Source organism: Cupressus sempervirens, chromosome 7 (assembly GCF_028749045.1).
Source record: "Cupressus sempervirens isolate cs-2001-9-10 chromosome 7, ASM2874904v1, whole genome shotgun sequence".
In the NCBI taxonomy this organism is placed as follows: domain Eukaryota; kingdom Viridiplantae; phylum Streptophyta; class Pinopsida; order Cupressales; family Cupressaceae; genus Cupressus; species Cupressus sempervirens.
Window position 1 is genome coordinate 159517517 of NC_143124.1, and position 17218 is coordinate 159534734.

The window sequence follows — 17218 nt, forward strand, 5'->3', positions numbered from 1 at the left end:
CTTCTCAACATAATCAATCTGCGATAGCGTCAATTTCTTGTTCTTCCAATCTCTACAAATCTTCATACCAAGGATTTGTTTTGCTGCCCCCAAATCCTTCATAGCAAATGCATGTGCTAACTGGCATTTCAGCCCCTTAATGTGATTCATGTTAGACCCAGCTACAAGCATATCATCAACATATAAGCATAAAATAATGTAGCTATCATCATCCAACCTCTTAAAGTAAACACAGTGATCTAAATGACACCTATTGTATCCATGCTCATGCATAAAACTATCAAATTTTAGATACCATTACAGAGGTGCTTGCTTCAAGCCATATAAACTTTTCTTCAATTTGCACACTAAGTTCTCCTTACCTTTGACCTCAAATCCCCATGGTTGAGCCATATATATCTCTTCATCCAAATCACCATGAAGAAAGGTTTTTTTAACATCAAGTTGCTCTAAATGAAAATCTTTAGTAGCCACAATACTTAAAATAGTATAGATAGAAGTCATTTTAACAGAAGGAGCAAATATCTCATCAAAATCGATTCCTTTTCTCTATGTAAATCATTTTACAACTAACCTGACTTTAAATATTTTCTTACCTCCATCTTCTTCTTTCAACCTATAAACCCACTTATTCTGTAAAGCTCTTTTACCTATAGACAACTTGCATAAATCTAATGTCTTATTCTTTAGCAAAGAGTCTATTTCATCTTTCATTGCAGACTCCCACTGAATCTTAGTATCCACCTGCACTGCTTCATCATAACATTCAGGTTCACCAGCATTAGTAAGTAAAATTGAATACAAAGAGGGAGAAAATATTTATGGAGGTCTAATTTGCCTTGTTGACCATCTAACATTCACTGGTGTGTGTGATATTTTTTATTGGGTTGTTGTACATCATGAGGAATGGCTGGAACATCATCTTTTGGATATCATCCAACACTATATAATCATATTCTTTCTTCTCATGTTGCCGCAACAGATCTTTGTACAACACTTTCTCATTGAATATGACATCCCTACTTCTTACTGTAGACACCTAAATCTGATTACACTGCTTTGGTAATCCTATTTAGTTATCTCTAAAGGCATCATTAATTAAATTCTTATTTAATTAATCCTTTGCCATCCCTAGCTAATTAATTTAATTAATCATCTATAGTCCTAATTGATAAATCAAATAACCTATTATTTATCAATTAAATCCTATTCTTCTATCTAATTCCAAAAATCCCCATTTATTAAATAAATCTATTTGATAAATAAAATCCTCAAATCCAAAAATCTCTAACTTATCCCTAATCCTCCATTTAGCCTAATCCACCCCATCCACCCATACTAACCTAGCTTAGCCACTAACTCACCCAACCTCATTAATGCCATCCACTTGCACATCTCTAACATCCCTAATCTAATCCTAAACCCAAGCCTAATCCACCCCCTAATGTTGTCACATTCCCTAAACAAGTTTAAGACTTTCCTAAACCAAATCAATGTCTCCCCTCAAAAATCCCAACCACCAAGTCATGAGTGCTCTTACAAACTATAAAAGACTCTTACAAGCCCACTCATGACTCTTACATCCATCTTCCACACTCTTCCCTCTTCCACACTCATTCTTCTTACATCTCTCTTACATACTCAACCCCACTCATCATGCCTTTAACCAACCCTTCACCCTACCCTCTCACACTCATCCTCCTTGTGACAAGTGTCACCTTCCCATTGGTGCTAAACAAGCACAATCCATGTGCTCCCCTTTGAGTGCATCTTAGCCCTCCTTAACCATCTCTCCATCCTTGCATCTAAGCCCTCCATCCTACAAGCCCTTAGCCTATAAATTGAATCCCATCCTAAGCCATTCAACAACAATCCTTGAGCTAAAGTTATCATGCCCTTTTGAGAGCCAAAATCCATACCCATACCCTTATAATGCCAAATTGAGAGCTCACAAAGCTACCAATTTGCCATTACCCATCTCCATTGAAGCAGCTTTGAGCATCTTGAGCATACATCCACATCAAAGGACACATCTACAAAATCAAGAAAGCATGGAGTGTTTTCTCTTGTGAGGTTTGCACTTCTTGTTTGCTTTTCTTTGTCTAAACATATATGTGAATTTAGTTTTGGTTTGTGAATGTTTAATTTATTGTTAATGTTCTTTGCATACTAAATCTTGTTCTACACTTACAATTTTCTAAATTTCAAAATCTCAAAGCCTATAACCAAATTCATTAATGCCATATCCAACAAATATAGATTTTTTTGACTTAGCTTCTAGCTCGGTTCTATTTTCAAAATCTATGTGAGCAAATGCTTCACAACCGAAGGTTTTGAGAAAAGAATAACTCACCTTCTTACCAGTCCATGCTTCCTCTGGAATACCACAACCTAAAGGAGGAGAGGGACCTTTATTAATCAAATATACAACAATATTGAAAACCTCCACCCACATGTGTAAGGGCAACCCAACATGCAACCTCATGCTCTTTGCACGCTCTATTATAGTCCTGTTCATGCATTCAACCACTCCATTTTCCTATGGAGTCTTTGGAATAGTTTTCTATCTACAAATACCATTAGTGGAGCAATAATCTTCAAATTCATGACTGCAATACTCACCACCATTATTAGATCTAAGACATATTAATTTCTTACCAGTCTCATTTTCAACCAAGCATTTCCATTTCTTAAAAGTTTGAAATACATCAAATTTCTGTCTAAGGAAATAAACCCATACCTTTCTTGTTACATCATCAATAAATGTAACATAATAATGAGAGCCTCCAAGGGAAGATACCTGAGCCGATCCCCATACATCGGTATGCACAAGCTCTAATTTCTCCTTTTTGTTTTCCATTCCAGTCTTCACAAAACTCACTCTCTTTTGTTTTCCATACACACAACTTTCACAGACATCCATATTAACACATTTTAGACCTGGTAAAACATTCTTTGAATGAATTACTTTCATACCTTTCTCACTCATGCGCACAAGTCTGTTGTGCCACAATGCTGTATCATAATTTATAGCAGCTATTTGTTTTCCCAGCTCAACTGCAGTAACTATTCTTGAACATTCATTTTTCTTTGAAACAATTAAAGTAGAAGCAATAATATGACCCGTACAAAGATATAAGGTGCCTACTTTCACACCTTTTGCTACTACAAGGGAAACTTTTGAAACTTTCCAAATTTTATCATTAAAAGTGACTACACAACCCTCATCATCGAGTTGCCCTGTTGAAATTAAATTCCTACTCAGCCTTAGGACATGTCTTAGCTCATGTAGTAGCTAATGATTCCCATTCTGCAACTTAATCTTAACTTTTCCCTTTCCAACAATTTGATAGGGTTCATTATCCCCCAAATAAACAAGCCCAAAATCCCCTTGGATATAATCAATGAAATAACCTCTATGAGATGTAGCATGACATGAAGCACCAAAATCTAAAATCCATGAATCATCAACACTTTCTAAAGATAGAGCAAAGCATCCTCTTTAGATTTATTACTTACCACATGTGCCTCCTTGTCTCCATCTAGTTTATCTCCTTCATTTTTATTTCAAGTCCAACAATCTTTCTTTTTATGCCCCAGTTTCCCACAATACTAGCATTTGTTTGGTCCTCTCGATTTAGACCTCCTCCCCTTTGACTTTCCTCTTGATTTCCCACGATTTTCAGAATTACTTCCTCTCTCAATCGTTCTGCCTTTGCTTTGTGCGTTCAAAGCACTTCCTGATGTAGATCCACCTGAGGTTTCCTACGAGTTTCCTCACTCAAAATAACACCGATCACATCATCATATTTTAGGGCACTAGACCCAGGAATAGAATTACTCACAGCCATTACTAAGCCATTCCAACTTCCAAGCAAAGAACACAAAATCAAGAGAGCCCTAATTTCTTCATCAAAATTGATACCCACAGAAGATAACTAACTAGTAATAGTATTAACTTATTTAAATGATCTATAATAGATCCACCTTCTACCATTTTCAATATTAAATAAACACTTCATAAGAAATACCTTGTTTGAAGCAGAGGGCTTTTCATATAGTGTTGCTAGGGTTTTTATCAACTCTTCTATTGTCTTTGCTTTTGTAATATTAAATGCCACTGGTGGTGCTAGGCATGATCGAATGCTTCAAAGTGCCTTTCTATCCAAAAGATCCCAATCCTCATTTGCCATAGATCCCTGATTCTTGGTTTTGCCTTCCAACAGCTTCCATAAATCCTTCTGATAAAGATAGTCTTCCATTTGCATCTTCCATAACTGAAAGTTCTACCCATTAAACCTGTCAACCCTCAGCTTACCCTCGTTTGCCATCGCTCCCATTCAACTGTGAGACTCCCATTCGATTGTGAGACTTTCCTATAGAGGATAACTAAAAAATAAATAGGCTCTGATACCACTTGTTAGGATTAAACCACAGACAAAAATAAAAATTACATGCAAATATAACCAATAACAGAAAATAATAGATCACACAGAAAAGAACACAAGGCAACAAGATTTAACATGGTTCACCCAATCCCTGGATTACGTCCACCAAACAACAAGTCTGATATTATTACGGCCAAGTGATTACAACTTGATTAGGATCCGTAATCCCTCACAGCTCAATACCGCCCTAAGAACCAATTTTTGCATCACCACTTAATGAAAATACCTAACCCTAAGCCATTTTATACAAGTAATTTTATGTCACTTTAGAGTTACAATATGTTAGCCATATGTTGGCCATAATGTTGGCCATGACCCAAAGAATTTATGAAGTATGTACAGTGCTTTCCTGATCAGTCACCACAAACTAACAATCTCTCACTTGGGGACTAATCAGACTCCACACTAAACAACACAAAGATCTTTATTGCAGGGTTGTGGGAAGACCAAGAATGACATTGAGTGCATTTATCTTATTCTTTCTAAGCTTCATGAAAATTTTTAGATTTTCACTTCTACCTTCTATTCCACTAAAGATGCTTTGGATAATAGATTTACCATGCCATCCTTTGAGGTTTTTTTGTGATCGTTTGACTCGAGAGAAAGCTAAGCTCTCTCAGTTGGATTGTCTCATAGGCTCACATACTTATGCATTGGTAGCTTGACCATCTTCAGAGACGAAGGAGAAGACACATAAATCTCATTCTACAGATTTTTAGATTGATTCTGGCACTCATAGTTCATTAGGGCCACCTCCTCCTGAGGGGGGTAAACCAAAGCCAAAAAGACCAAAGTGTGCTTATTATAATAAGCCTAATCATGATGAGTCACATTTCTACGAGAAGAAGTCAAATGGCTATGCTAAATAGGTTTTAGATGTGACAACTCTCCTTCAAAATAGTAATATTGATATTCCTTCTACTTCTCACAATTCTTCTTCTTCTTCATCATTTCAGTCATATGGTAAAGATATAGGAAAGGGTCATGCATTATGTGCAATTACTATTCCTCATTCTTCTAGATGGTTATTGGATTCAAGTGGTTCACATCATATGGCATCTTCTTAGGATTTGTTCTCTTCTTTTGAGGCTTCTCCTACTCCACACATTTTGATGGGGAACAACACTGTTATGACTGTATGTGAGAAAGGTTCTATTGACCTTGATGGTGGTACATTTCATGATTTACTTTGTGTTCCATCTTTGTCCTCTAACCTTCTCTCTATTTATTAGACTACACACACTGGGACAAGGAAGACAATTGAGTTTGCACAAGATTAAGTGCACATCCGAGATAGTAAGACAAATAATATTATTGCTATAGCGCCTATTGATCATGCTTCCCGCCTATATTCCTTCTTATATTTTGGTCTACCATCTCCATTATCAGAGACTCTCTCTCCTTTTTCACGAGAGTCTAATGAGGTGAAGTCAAGTTGCTTGAACTTATGTGTTGTTCTTGAGACCAATGTTGTGACTTCTATATGTCCACCTCTTGTTTAGATTCCATCTCTTGCACATGATTACTCTTCAACATTGCCTACTATCGTAGCTCCAATCATCAAGCCACCTAGCGTAGTTGTTGAGGATATATTAGAGGACACACATCTCCTCTGAGATGATTACTTCAACATACTTGTTATCCCACGTCCATTGGAGATTCCATTTCAGGATTCTCATGCTTTATCCTTTGAGCATCAACTAGGACTTCCAACTGCATCTTACATACATGGGTTTTATCATCCTTGTCAACTACCTTTGTTTCCTTCAGATTGGAGCCACATTGGTATATTCATCAACACAAGAGTTTTGCCATTCTAGGGGGCTATTGAGTCTTAAACTTCTATCATGAAGGCTTTCATTGTTCTTATGGTCTTGAGAGATTTTCTTGAGATGTTTCATTTGTGAATCCTTTTCTATCTCTCTTTGAAGTGAGGGTTTTTCCCACTATGATTTCTCTATTTTCTCCGCTTCATAGAGATTTGATTGTGATTGGGTAGCTCATCAGGCCTTGTTGCCAGGATTCAAGTTTCCTTTCTGCATTGTTTGTAGTTGCATTGTTGTTCATCTTTTGGGAGGGGGTGTTAGAGAAAAAAGTTAATTTCATTTCATTTATTAAATTACCTTTTCTCACTTCTTAAGATTTCCATTTCTGCACCTTGCATTTCAAATTTAATAATTAATTAGTAATTACTAAATGACTTTACCTTTTTAGGTTACCCTTTTTCGGATTTCGATATCCTTCTATAAGGATTGATCTTTTGTAATTATCTCTTATCTTTTTCATTTATGAGAATACAATTTGCATATTTTCAAAGCAAGCCCTTGCCTCTTCTTGTCTTTTTCTTCTCAGTGACAGGTTTTTACATGCAGGTATTCTTCCGGCTTTGTGGTTTTGTATTGCTCAAATTCTTCATCAAACTTTGGATGGGCTAAAATCCTTAGACTAGGTGCATATCTAAGCCATCTTACTACTTTGACCTAGATTTTTATGACTAGGTGCATAGCTCTATTGTCTTGCTACTTTGACCTAGATTTTTATGACTATGTCCATAACTTCACTATCTTGCTACTTTGACCTATATTTTTAGGACATAGATTGTAGATATTCCTACTTTTACTTTTGATTATCTTTGAAGCCTTCATCCCCTTTAGACTAGGCTCCCAACACTTCTATCCTTCATATTTAAATTTATATTTTAGTGTCAATTTCCTTTCTCTATCTATATTCTAGTTTTGTCTCACTATTTCTATTTCTTTCGCGTTGTCCTTGCTATATTTTTTGAATTTGGTCATCTAATCAGCTAATTTGGTTTGTTTAAGTTCACACACATAATTAATTAATTCCAATCACTTGCAATCAACATATGTGTGATTCCCAAATAATTAGGCCTTTCATCGTGAGCATCATGCCAAGCGTACTTGTACCTCAATGTTGTATAGGAAAAATAATTGATCATAGGTTAATGCACATCTTAGTATATGAATTACTCTTCTTATGTTTCACAAAAAAACCCACAAAATTCTTTATTCTTCTCAAAAATTTTATTTTTTTGTTTTAATTTACTTAATGTTAGACTTAAAAAATGACATAATTACCTAAAACTATAAAAAAATATGAATATAAATGTATGTATGAATTTTGATGAATTCACTCGATTCATAAAACCTCAAAAATATTTGAACAATACTTTTAATATTTTTTTTAAACACTAAATAATAATTTTTAATTTTTAATTAATCAATCAAAATTGATATCACACGAAAGTTAAAAAAAAAAAAATTCTTCTTAAAGATTTCATTTATCTTTATCAAATTACTTAATGTAATATTTTATTTGAACAAAACTTACCATATCGTAAACTAATTAAGCTACAACTCTCTCTTTAGGTCGTGCCCCACACTCCTTGGATGAACTTGGAATCTCCTTCCCTCCTTGAATGGACAATGTTCTCGCTATCCTAAAAAATAATGGCCCACAAGAATATTTCGATAATATGAGCACAAATTTGAGTCATTTATATTCTTTATTGTCCCATAAATCATGATTCCTTCTCTCATTAGATATGGATGCTTGTTGAAATCTCTCGACTCATATTAGGAACCAAACATTAGAATGAAGTCTTGTTATATTATGAGCAAATTTTCCTTTTTTATAAAATAAAAACAACATAAATATGCTTGGAAACAAGTATTATTTAAAAAACAATAATTTAAAAAATCCATTTGCTTTTTAATTTTGACGCACACAAAGAAGAGAAATTATCATTTCTACGTCACTACTGCCGACGGCTATAACGACGGCAATAAGACGGAGGCAACTCCGACTAGCGTTGCCTGGTGCCCAAACAATCGATACATTTTAATTTTCGCGAGTTTCAACCCTTCGACCTGCATCATTACAACGTACAGCTGATTAGTTACACATACAGAGCGCATTCGATAATACTAATTTCATTTCGATTTGGAATTTGATACATTTTGACTCTCAGATTATTTATCCCAAGTTTTGCCCTCAAAGCCTTTTAATTTTTTTTAGAGTTGGTGAAACCCTACCAGGGGTTTTGGATTTTGAGCTTTAGTGGCTGATCCATGGCTGCCACAGAGGAATATTCTGATCGGGATGCCGTCTTCAGAAAGCTCAAGGCCAAGTCCGAAAATAAGGTGCCTGCTTTTTAAGCATTGTTATCAACATTAATACTTTGTCTTTTTAATTGGTTTATATGTCTGCGCCCCTCAATTAATTTAATTGGGGTATATTTATGTATCTGATATCTCTAGGAATGCTTTTGGTAAAAACTTGTTTTAAGATTGAACTAGGTCACAATCATTACTTCAATGAAGAATTCAGAAAGGTGCGTTGAGTATTTGAGTCAGAGCAGGGTACAAAACTCTTAAAAGTTTCCTCTTATGAGTATACCGTACTTGTTCCTTTCTGTGCCACAGCCAGTTTTATTCTGAAGAGTTTTACATAAGACGTGTATGTAACGGAGAAACTTTAAATTGAGATATTTGCGAAGTCGTGAAATCTCTCTCGGATGGCGCTGTGTAACTGCTTTTATTTATTAGAGTCGGTTTGGTTGGGGAGAATTTTATGTGAAATGCATGCAGCTCCAGTGTTTAGCTTAAGATACCGTGAAATATATGCGCCATTACGGTAGATTACTGTTAAGAAATAAGGCTTACATTTTAATAAATCATATTAGCTTATTCAGTTGGGAAGTTCATTCCCTTAAATTAGTTTTGTGCGGGAACGATAAGGATTAATAAGGCCATTTAGAAAGCAATGTAAAATTAGGGTGTAATAGAATATCAATTTCAGTTTATTATTTTTTCACAATTGATCTTTAAATTGCAATATGTTCAAAATTCCAACAGATTACAACTGTAGGTTGTATCCGACAAGTTAATTTTAAATAATTTTGAGTAGCTGGGGCATTGAACAAATCTAGTTTGCTTTTAAACATGGTCACGAGAAATTGAAAAACAAATGGGTTCAGAGTATGGTAAATAAATATATAATCAGTGTTTTGTGATTCTCTACAAGGTATATTTGTATATGCTGCATCACAGTCATTATTCGAAGTTTTGACTTAGTTACATCGCTCAGCATTAGGGAAACAATATTTGTACAATAACTTGTAGAACTATATGTTGAATCAATAATTTCAGAAGAGTTAGAAGAGTTCAGGAACAATATGTTCAATCAATAATTTAAACATAGTTCTAGGAGTAGATTTTGAAATCAGCTTTGTAACCTACCATGGTGTGTAATTGATTGATGAAATGATATTCATGGTATATCATACACATACTTCTTATAAGCTTGGATTGCCAAGTAGATAGGTGGAGATTCAAAATTTGGTTTCAAGTGCGCTAGGCCTCTGTAGTCTATTAAGTTTTCAGTTATGTAATTTGGCTAAGTTACTGGTTCATGTTCGGTTCCAAGTTCAAATTTTGAGAAACGGTTCCCAAGTTTGTCAAGATTTTGGGTTCGTTAGTACAAAAGCATGTAAAATTATATATATATGTATATATGAAGCATGAGTTAAAATTAGAATGTAGCATAGTAGCATAAACACATTTAAACAACAAAATCACCATAAACTTGTAATCATAGTGATCATACCATCATATAGTTCAAGTACCAAGTTTAACATCAAATATTCTTCAAAACATTAAAAATAAATCATAGCATCAATTTCAAGTATCATTGTTCAACCAATGGAATAAAAATCTATTAATTTTTTAAATTCTTCAATCGTCATCTTCTTCTTCATATTCATTTTCTTCTTCTCTGACATTTGTGATTACATCTCTCATATAATTATTAGGAAAGAGTCTTCTAAATGTTGCTTGGTACCTGTCAGACACTTTGATATCTCTAAAGGGTGGCAACCTTCTTGGTAGATTACAATATGGAGAGCTATAGTATTTAGGCGTTAAGGCATAGGCAATCAAATGTAGTGTAGCATTCACTTTGTTTCGTCTTTCAACAATAATTACTTGCAATTGTTTAAAGGAGGTATCTTGCGGATCTTGCTCCTTGTCATTTATAATTTGCTTGATCTTCTTAAGCATTGAATCTATCCCATCATAAATCTCTCCAAGGCAAGGCCTATCCATGTTAGTGTACTTAAGCTTGCTCATAATGGACTCGGTGAATGTAAGGAAATATTCGACACGTTCCCACCATGAGTTATCCAATACCCTTTTCTTTGTTTTGTTTGCTCTATCAGTGTTCCTTTGCTTTCATACACCCCAATTGTGGCTGATTACCATATTGCAAAGTGCCTCTTTCACTTGCACAAGTTGTCTCAAGACTATTATATTTGATGCGAAACATGTTTGAGCAACCTGTGACATAAATTAGAGCAAAAGACAACTATTAGATACACATTTTAGGAAAGCTAATACATTATACAAGCAAAATATGAAAAATCATAAATTGTCAAATATTAAAATTTAAATTATTAATTTGAGTTCAAGTTCATTTTCCTTCGATAGCTCCAATTTTGAGAGTAGGTTCTGAAAAGGGATTGAGTGATGTGGTGGTTCGTGACAAACATCTAGTTGTCTTCAAACCTCTTCATACACTGTTTTGATCCACTCACTTTGGTCCCCAATCTTTTGTAGCATAAGATGTAAATGGACTGCACAAAGTGTCCAAAAGATATGTTGATATCACTCTTCAACCAATAGACCAGCTGCTTTACAATTCTACAATTCTTGCATTTTCCATTATGACTTGGACAATGTTTCTAGCATCCACTTGTTCAATGGCCTCAATTAGGATGTTAGCAATAAATGACCCATCTTTTACTTGCCCCTCACAATCCACTGCTTATAGAAACATTGCCCCTTTAGGGGACACCACAAGGACATTGATCAAGGGATGGTTCGTGGAATCCTTCCACCCATCTGAAACTATTGTCATCCCTGTTTCAACCCATGAGTCCTTTATGGGCTTCAATTGATCTTCAATCGGCTGAACCTCTTGCTCCAACAAGGTGGTTCGTACTTTCTCAAACGCGGGGCCACAGTACCCTCTTGGAGCCTCATTAGCAACCCTCAACAATGGCCTTTTCAAAATGGAAAGCGAACAACATTAAAGGACAACCCATTTATTTGCATATAGGCATCTTCTGACCTTAATGTCGGCAATTTCCTGACTCTTATTTTGAAAAGCAGTTTCTAGTGGTCCCTTTTCTTTTGTGTGTAAGGGGAATAGTTTTAGTTTTAGTGTCCACTAAGGTACTAAAATAGGGGTGGTCTTGTACCATAACATTGGGGGTGTGGTGTTGCATTCCTTTTGCTATTTTCTTACTTTTATTGCTACCGAGTTCAGTTGCCTTATGTCCTTCTCTCTCTTTTGTTGCTTCATGCTCTTTAATATATTTTAACACGGTTGCATTTGTTATAGAAGCACCTTTTTTGCCAGGGCATTTCTTGACTCCTCTTCTAGTGCATCCACACAAATGACCTATAACATGATAATAAGAACTATTTCTTTCTACACCACAACCTCAATATCTCCATAGAGGAGAATCAGAGTGGGGTTCTAATCTTTGTTTGGTATTGCCTATTGATGAAGGGGTAGATGCCATTGCGGTTCCTTTTCCTATGCAATAAATTGCATACATTTTCATATTATATGCAAGAAAATGAAAATTTCTGAAAATGGTGGAAAGATCAAATAAAGAATGAAAGAGAAATGGAAAAATAGAAAAAACTAAAATAAAAAAAAGGCGAATGGAACAAGAACTTGTTAGAGTAAATAATTAATTATTAATTATTTATTCTATTTACTTAAGCTTACTTAAGTTAATGCATTCATTAATTAGTTGTAGCCTAGGAGTTTGTTATAAGTTGTTGACAATACGGGAGTTTGTTCTCTCCTAAGTCATACTTATCCTCTCACCTTGTTCGAGGACTTTCCACCTCATGTGGATGTATGCTTAGTTGTCACACTTATCTCCTAGCGTCTTCTAGCTTGTTCTAGGAGATTCCTTGAGCTCTTTATATTCGAGCTCCCTCATTGTATATCACAACACATTTAGCATATTGTAAATACATATTTTTCTTGTGTTTGCAATATTTTCTCTCTCGTGTCTGTTTAGGGTTTTTTCCCTTGTTCTACGCTCTTCCTTCCTTGGCTTCTCTTTGACAAGTTTTCGCATGTAGGTGATCTTGGGCATCTTCGGAGTTGGATTTCATCAACTCCAACATGGTATCAGAGCCTTCCTGTTGCTGCTTCGTTGAAGGATTTTTGAAGTCGTGATTTGGAGTTAGAAACCCTAGTTTGTTTGTGCATTTTTCTTCAAATCGGGGGAACAACAAATTTTCGGAGCACTTTCAGCCCAAACGAATGCTGCCATTGGATTCGGAAGGCCGTTTGCAGTCAGGATTCTTATAAAACTTTTCAATTTTGGAGACAGGGCTTCGGGAGGCAAAATTTTTTAAGTCGCAGGCACTTCCTTATAGATTGTACGGATGCGCAGAGTCGAAAAATTTAAAAAAATTTGAAAAACGCCACGCGGCCACCGGGCGGCCACCGCGGCGCCACTGTGGCCTCGCCAGTGCGCAACCTGCAACGGTCGTGCCATTGTAGCCTGGCTGTCGCTGGCGGGCCACCACAGCCAGGTGGTGCCCCCACCTTTCTCAGTTTCCTCTGTTCGTTAGAGCCGCTCATTCGGATCCTGCCAACTTCCTTTTGGTTGCTCTGCTCCTCAGCTTCTGCACAGCCCGGGTACACGTTAGCACCAACAGGGACTCCTAGTCAGCACCCAGCATAGTTGTCTGCCGCGCCAGCTGCTGCGTGGGTATACTTTTGCCCATTCTGTAGTTGACACGTGGTAGCGGTGCCACGTCAGCCATCCGCTACTGCCACGTGGCCTTTTTTTGCAGCGACGGTTAATTGGCCGTCAATTTTAAGCCAGTGAAATGCTGATGTCAGCACTGCATCAGCACAACTTGCTTGCACATCTCCAGGGTCAGTTTTGGACCTACCTTCAGTTTTTTGGCCATAACTTGAGCATACGGAGGTATTTTTTCGATCCGAAAAAAGCGCCAGAAAGTTGGTTTCGAAACGGAGACGTTGGTGCAGGTATTTTCAGGTTTTGATGCATTTTTGTTACCCGTTTTTTCAATTAAAGTCCAAAGTTATGTTTTGACTCCGGCATGCATATCTTTTGTGTCCTATTGCCGTTTTTTGAAAATGTTATATTTTTGGAAAGTTGGTTTTGTCTGCTTTTTAGAAATGTTGTTATTTCCTTCAGATTTTGCCCCATGCTCTTTCTATCATTGTTTTGGCATTTTTGGTCTATGGTGGATATCTTGGGTGTTTTAGGCAAAGTAACAAGAATCGGAATCGGATCGGAATCGGCAAGGCCGAATCGAATTGTGAATCGGCAATGAATCGGCGATGAATTGGCAAATTTGAAAAAACCCTTTAAATTTAAAGATTTTAACAATTTAAAACTTATTTCATGCACCCTTTATTGAATATAACTTAAACACACTATAACATCATCAAATAGAAGTTAAAACTTAACATACATAAACATGGAACATAAAATCCATCACATATGTAACTATGTTATCTAAAATGTAAATTGTAGGCTGGTTGAAGTAAATAGAAATCAAATGATCACAATGATTTAAATCATAGAATGTATGTAAGATGATCCATAAGACATCAAATCATAAATGTATGTAAGAATCTAATATGAAGATCCATGAAAGTTTGAAACATATGTCTATCAATGATTCAGTATCAATATCTGTAAACAAAATATAAAAACAAGGCTCCAGCTCAAGCCTCAGACTCATAGTCATCATCATCATCCTCAACATCATCCTGAAGCTCGGCTGCAGCCTCAGCCTCAGCCTCTGAGTATCCAGTCTGCCTAGTAGCAAGGCGTCTAATGTAGGTCCTAGAGGACTGCCGAGCCATATCTCCCGCATGTAAGATGGGCTCATGAACGTCGCTAGGGCCTGTGCCTGTGCGTGCACGTGTGCGTCTACCAATGCCTGAAGAACGTGCTCTAGCTGCCTCAGCCTCTATATCCACCTGGTCAACCCACACACGGTCTTCCTTAGTGAAGACTGGATCCACAACCTCTGTGAGCCACTCTGATTCTGGATCAATCTCCTCTAGAATGATCGGAGAGGAGTTAGTGCCCAAAATCTGTCTGATCCTAAGACGGAGGTTGTAATGAACAAAGACAATATCATTCAACTTCTGCACTGTCAACCTGTTTCTCCTCTTCGAATGGATGTGCTCGAACATGGACCAACTGCGCTCACATCCAGAAGCGCTGCTTGGCTGACTCAGAATACGAATGGCAATTTTTTGAAGTTTTGGGGTTGTGGCCCCAAACATTTGCCACCATCTATCTGCAGTAAGGGAAAAATTGAAAATAGAAACAATTAGTCTCATTTACAAATTACAAGTTAACTCTAAAATTACATAATCAACTTTAAGATTAGAATCTAGATTCATGAACATTGAATATATTATTTAATTTTTACCTGGCTGTAGTGTTGTCTGAGCATTTATGGCCATCCTGCTAGAGAAAAGTGGCCCCTCTTTATTGTTGAACTGGTCTAGCTCAACAATCGCAGCAGCGCTATCTTCATCGCTACTCAACCTCTGAATCACTGTGTATAAGCCAGTGAGAACCTCCGTATCCGCCTTGAACTCAGGACGGAAACGATATGCCGGATTCAGAAAGTAAGCTGCATGGGTCGATGGAGCTGATTCTGCCATCTCCTATCGATGATGTCCCAAATAGGGCCATACCTCTCCTGCACTCGTGCATATTGGGCTCTGATGGCCTCCTTGGCCCTATCCATGCCCTCATAAATGTAGCCCATAGAGGGCTTCTCCCCATCAGCAGTTCGTAGCAAAGCTACAAGGGGCTCAGTGACCTACATATAAAGTAAAACAAAAAACTTGAGTCAAAACTTAAATATAAAATAATATAACTTAAAGTAAAAGTAAAATACTAAATGTTAAATTGCAATAAATTTACCTGTAGGATTTCTCTAGCGGGTTTCCAAAAACCATCCTCATCAAATATGCAATCCGCCACATCTATCCCTACAGTGGTCGTAGCATAGGAAGAGGAAATCCACTCCCGCCCAACAAACATGCTCCTCAATTCATCCCTTGATGTCAACAAGGACTGCAAGGTGATGAAATTCGAGGCAAACCTCGTGATACTTGGGCGAGCTAACTCTTTGCCTTCTGTGTACTTCCTCATTGTGCTAAGGACAAATGAATGATTATAAATGAATTTGCATATGTTTTTTGCCCTTTCCACACATGACTTGACAAACTCAAGTTTGCCAATTTCCTCCAACATGAGGTCAATGCAATGTGCCGCACAAGGGGACCAAAATATGGTGGGGTGCCTCTCCATCAAAAGTTTACCTACAACAATTTTAAGTCAATTAGAAATTCAAATTTCAAAATTCAAATAAATTTATTTTCAAAACTTGAAAAGTTAAAAGTTTACCTGCAGCAACATAACTTGCTGCATTATCCGTCACCACCTGGATCACATTTTGTTCTCCCACCTCTGCTATGACTTCCTCAATAGCCTCACATAAGTATGTGGCATTTTTTACATGTGCGGAAGCATCAATGGATTTGATGAACATGGTATATCCTACAAGTAACAAAACAACGAATTAGAATATTAAAATTAAATGGATCATCAACAAATTAGCATTCAACAAATCAAAATTTACAATTATGTATGTAGGAAAGTAGAATGATCAATTACCTCCACAGGATACAAGAAAATTGAGGAGTGTTCTATTCCTCCTATCTGTCCAACCATCAGTCATGATGGTGCAACCCTTTGCAATCCACTCCTTTCGATTTTCCTCGAGCTCAGCCCTCATGTCCTCTACCATCTCATCCAAGAGGTATCCGCTCAACTCAGCCTCAGTTGGGGCTTTAAACCCCGGACCACAAATAGCAACCGCGTCTATCATGTTCTGCCAATAAGGAGCCCTGTCACAAATAAAAATTTAGATGTCAAAGACTCAAATTATAAAACAAGTAAATATAATTAAAGTTTTACTTTTACTTTTAATTTTAACTTTAAAGAAAACAACGAAAAAAGAATCAATTACCTGGCTGCAATAAATGGAATGTTGCAAAAGTACCAAAATTTGCATATCTCCTTTCTGGCAGCATCATGAATTTCCTTGTTCAAACCCATGCCCTCAAGCGTGGGTTGGGAACCAGGAGTAGTGCGGGGCACAAAGTAACTATCCATTCTGTTTTTCCGCACTCTAGGCTGCAATAGGTTGGTGTGGGACTCTGTCTCAGTATGTGACCGACTAGCACTAGCACGAGCAGAAGAACTAGGATAAAAAGGGGGCCTAGAAGAACCCTCTCCAACACAACCTACAGATGCAGAAGTTGATGCAGATGCAGATGTGGATGTGGCTGCAGATGCGGATGCGGGAACATGGGAGCCAATACCCCTTAACCCTTCAAGTTGCATTTTCCTATTGGCTTTGTCTTTTTCAATTTTTTCTAATGCCATTAAGCAAGTGCGTTTTGCCTCAAGAGTTTGGTAAGTGCAAATTGTAACATCGTGTCCAGGTATAGCAGCAATGTGGTATTTCAATCTATAAATACCCCCAGAAGTTATTTTTTCTTTACAAAAAATACATTTTGTTTGATATTTGGTTCTTCCAGGAAACTCTTCGTTATATTTCCAACATTCATCTTTTCTACCCATTGCGAAT

The 17218-nt window shown here is 36.8% G+C and overlaps 3 protein-coding genes across 4 annotated transcripts in view; 1 reads left to right on the forward strand and 2 right to left on the reverse strand.

The window, feature by feature from the left end:
- Positions 1 to 8272: 8272 nt before the first annotated feature.
- Positions 8273 to 17218, forward strand: part of LOC149545999 (putative ADP-ribosylation factor GTPase-activating protein AGD9) — an 89621-nt gene continuing 80675 nt past the window's right edge. For both annotated transcript variants that reach the window (XM_089790938.1, XM_089790939.1), the window contains exon 1: positions 8273 to 8611. In XM_089790938.1, the coding sequence (XP_089647064.1) occupies positions 8540 to 8611 (72 nt within the window). In that variant the 5' untranslated portion in view covers positions 8273 to 8539. The remainder of the gene's footprint in view (positions 8612 to 17218) is intronic.
- Positions 14073 to 15130, reverse strand: LOC149546000 (uncharacterized). Its single transcript, XM_089790941.1, has 2 exons — positions 14981 to 15130; positions 14073 to 14845 (listed from the first exon to the last, which is right to left on the reverse strand). Exons 1-2 carry the CDS (start codon positions 15012 to 15014, stop codon positions 14262 to 14264), a joined length of 618 nt encoding a protein of 205 aa, XP_089647067.1. The 5' UTR covers positions 15015 to 15130; the 3' UTR covers positions 14073 to 14261.
- LOC149546001 (uncharacterized) lies at positions 15290 to 16330 on the reverse strand. The gene is made up of 3 exons (XM_089790940.1): positions 16240 to 16330; positions 15970 to 16122; positions 15290 to 15884 (listed from the first exon to the last, which is right to left on the reverse strand). The coding sequence occupies exons 1-3, from the start codon at positions 16301 to 16303 to the stop codon at positions 15457 to 15459; spliced, it is 645 nt and encodes a 214-aa protein (XP_089647066.1). The 5' UTR covers positions 16304 to 16330; the 3' UTR covers positions 15290 to 15456.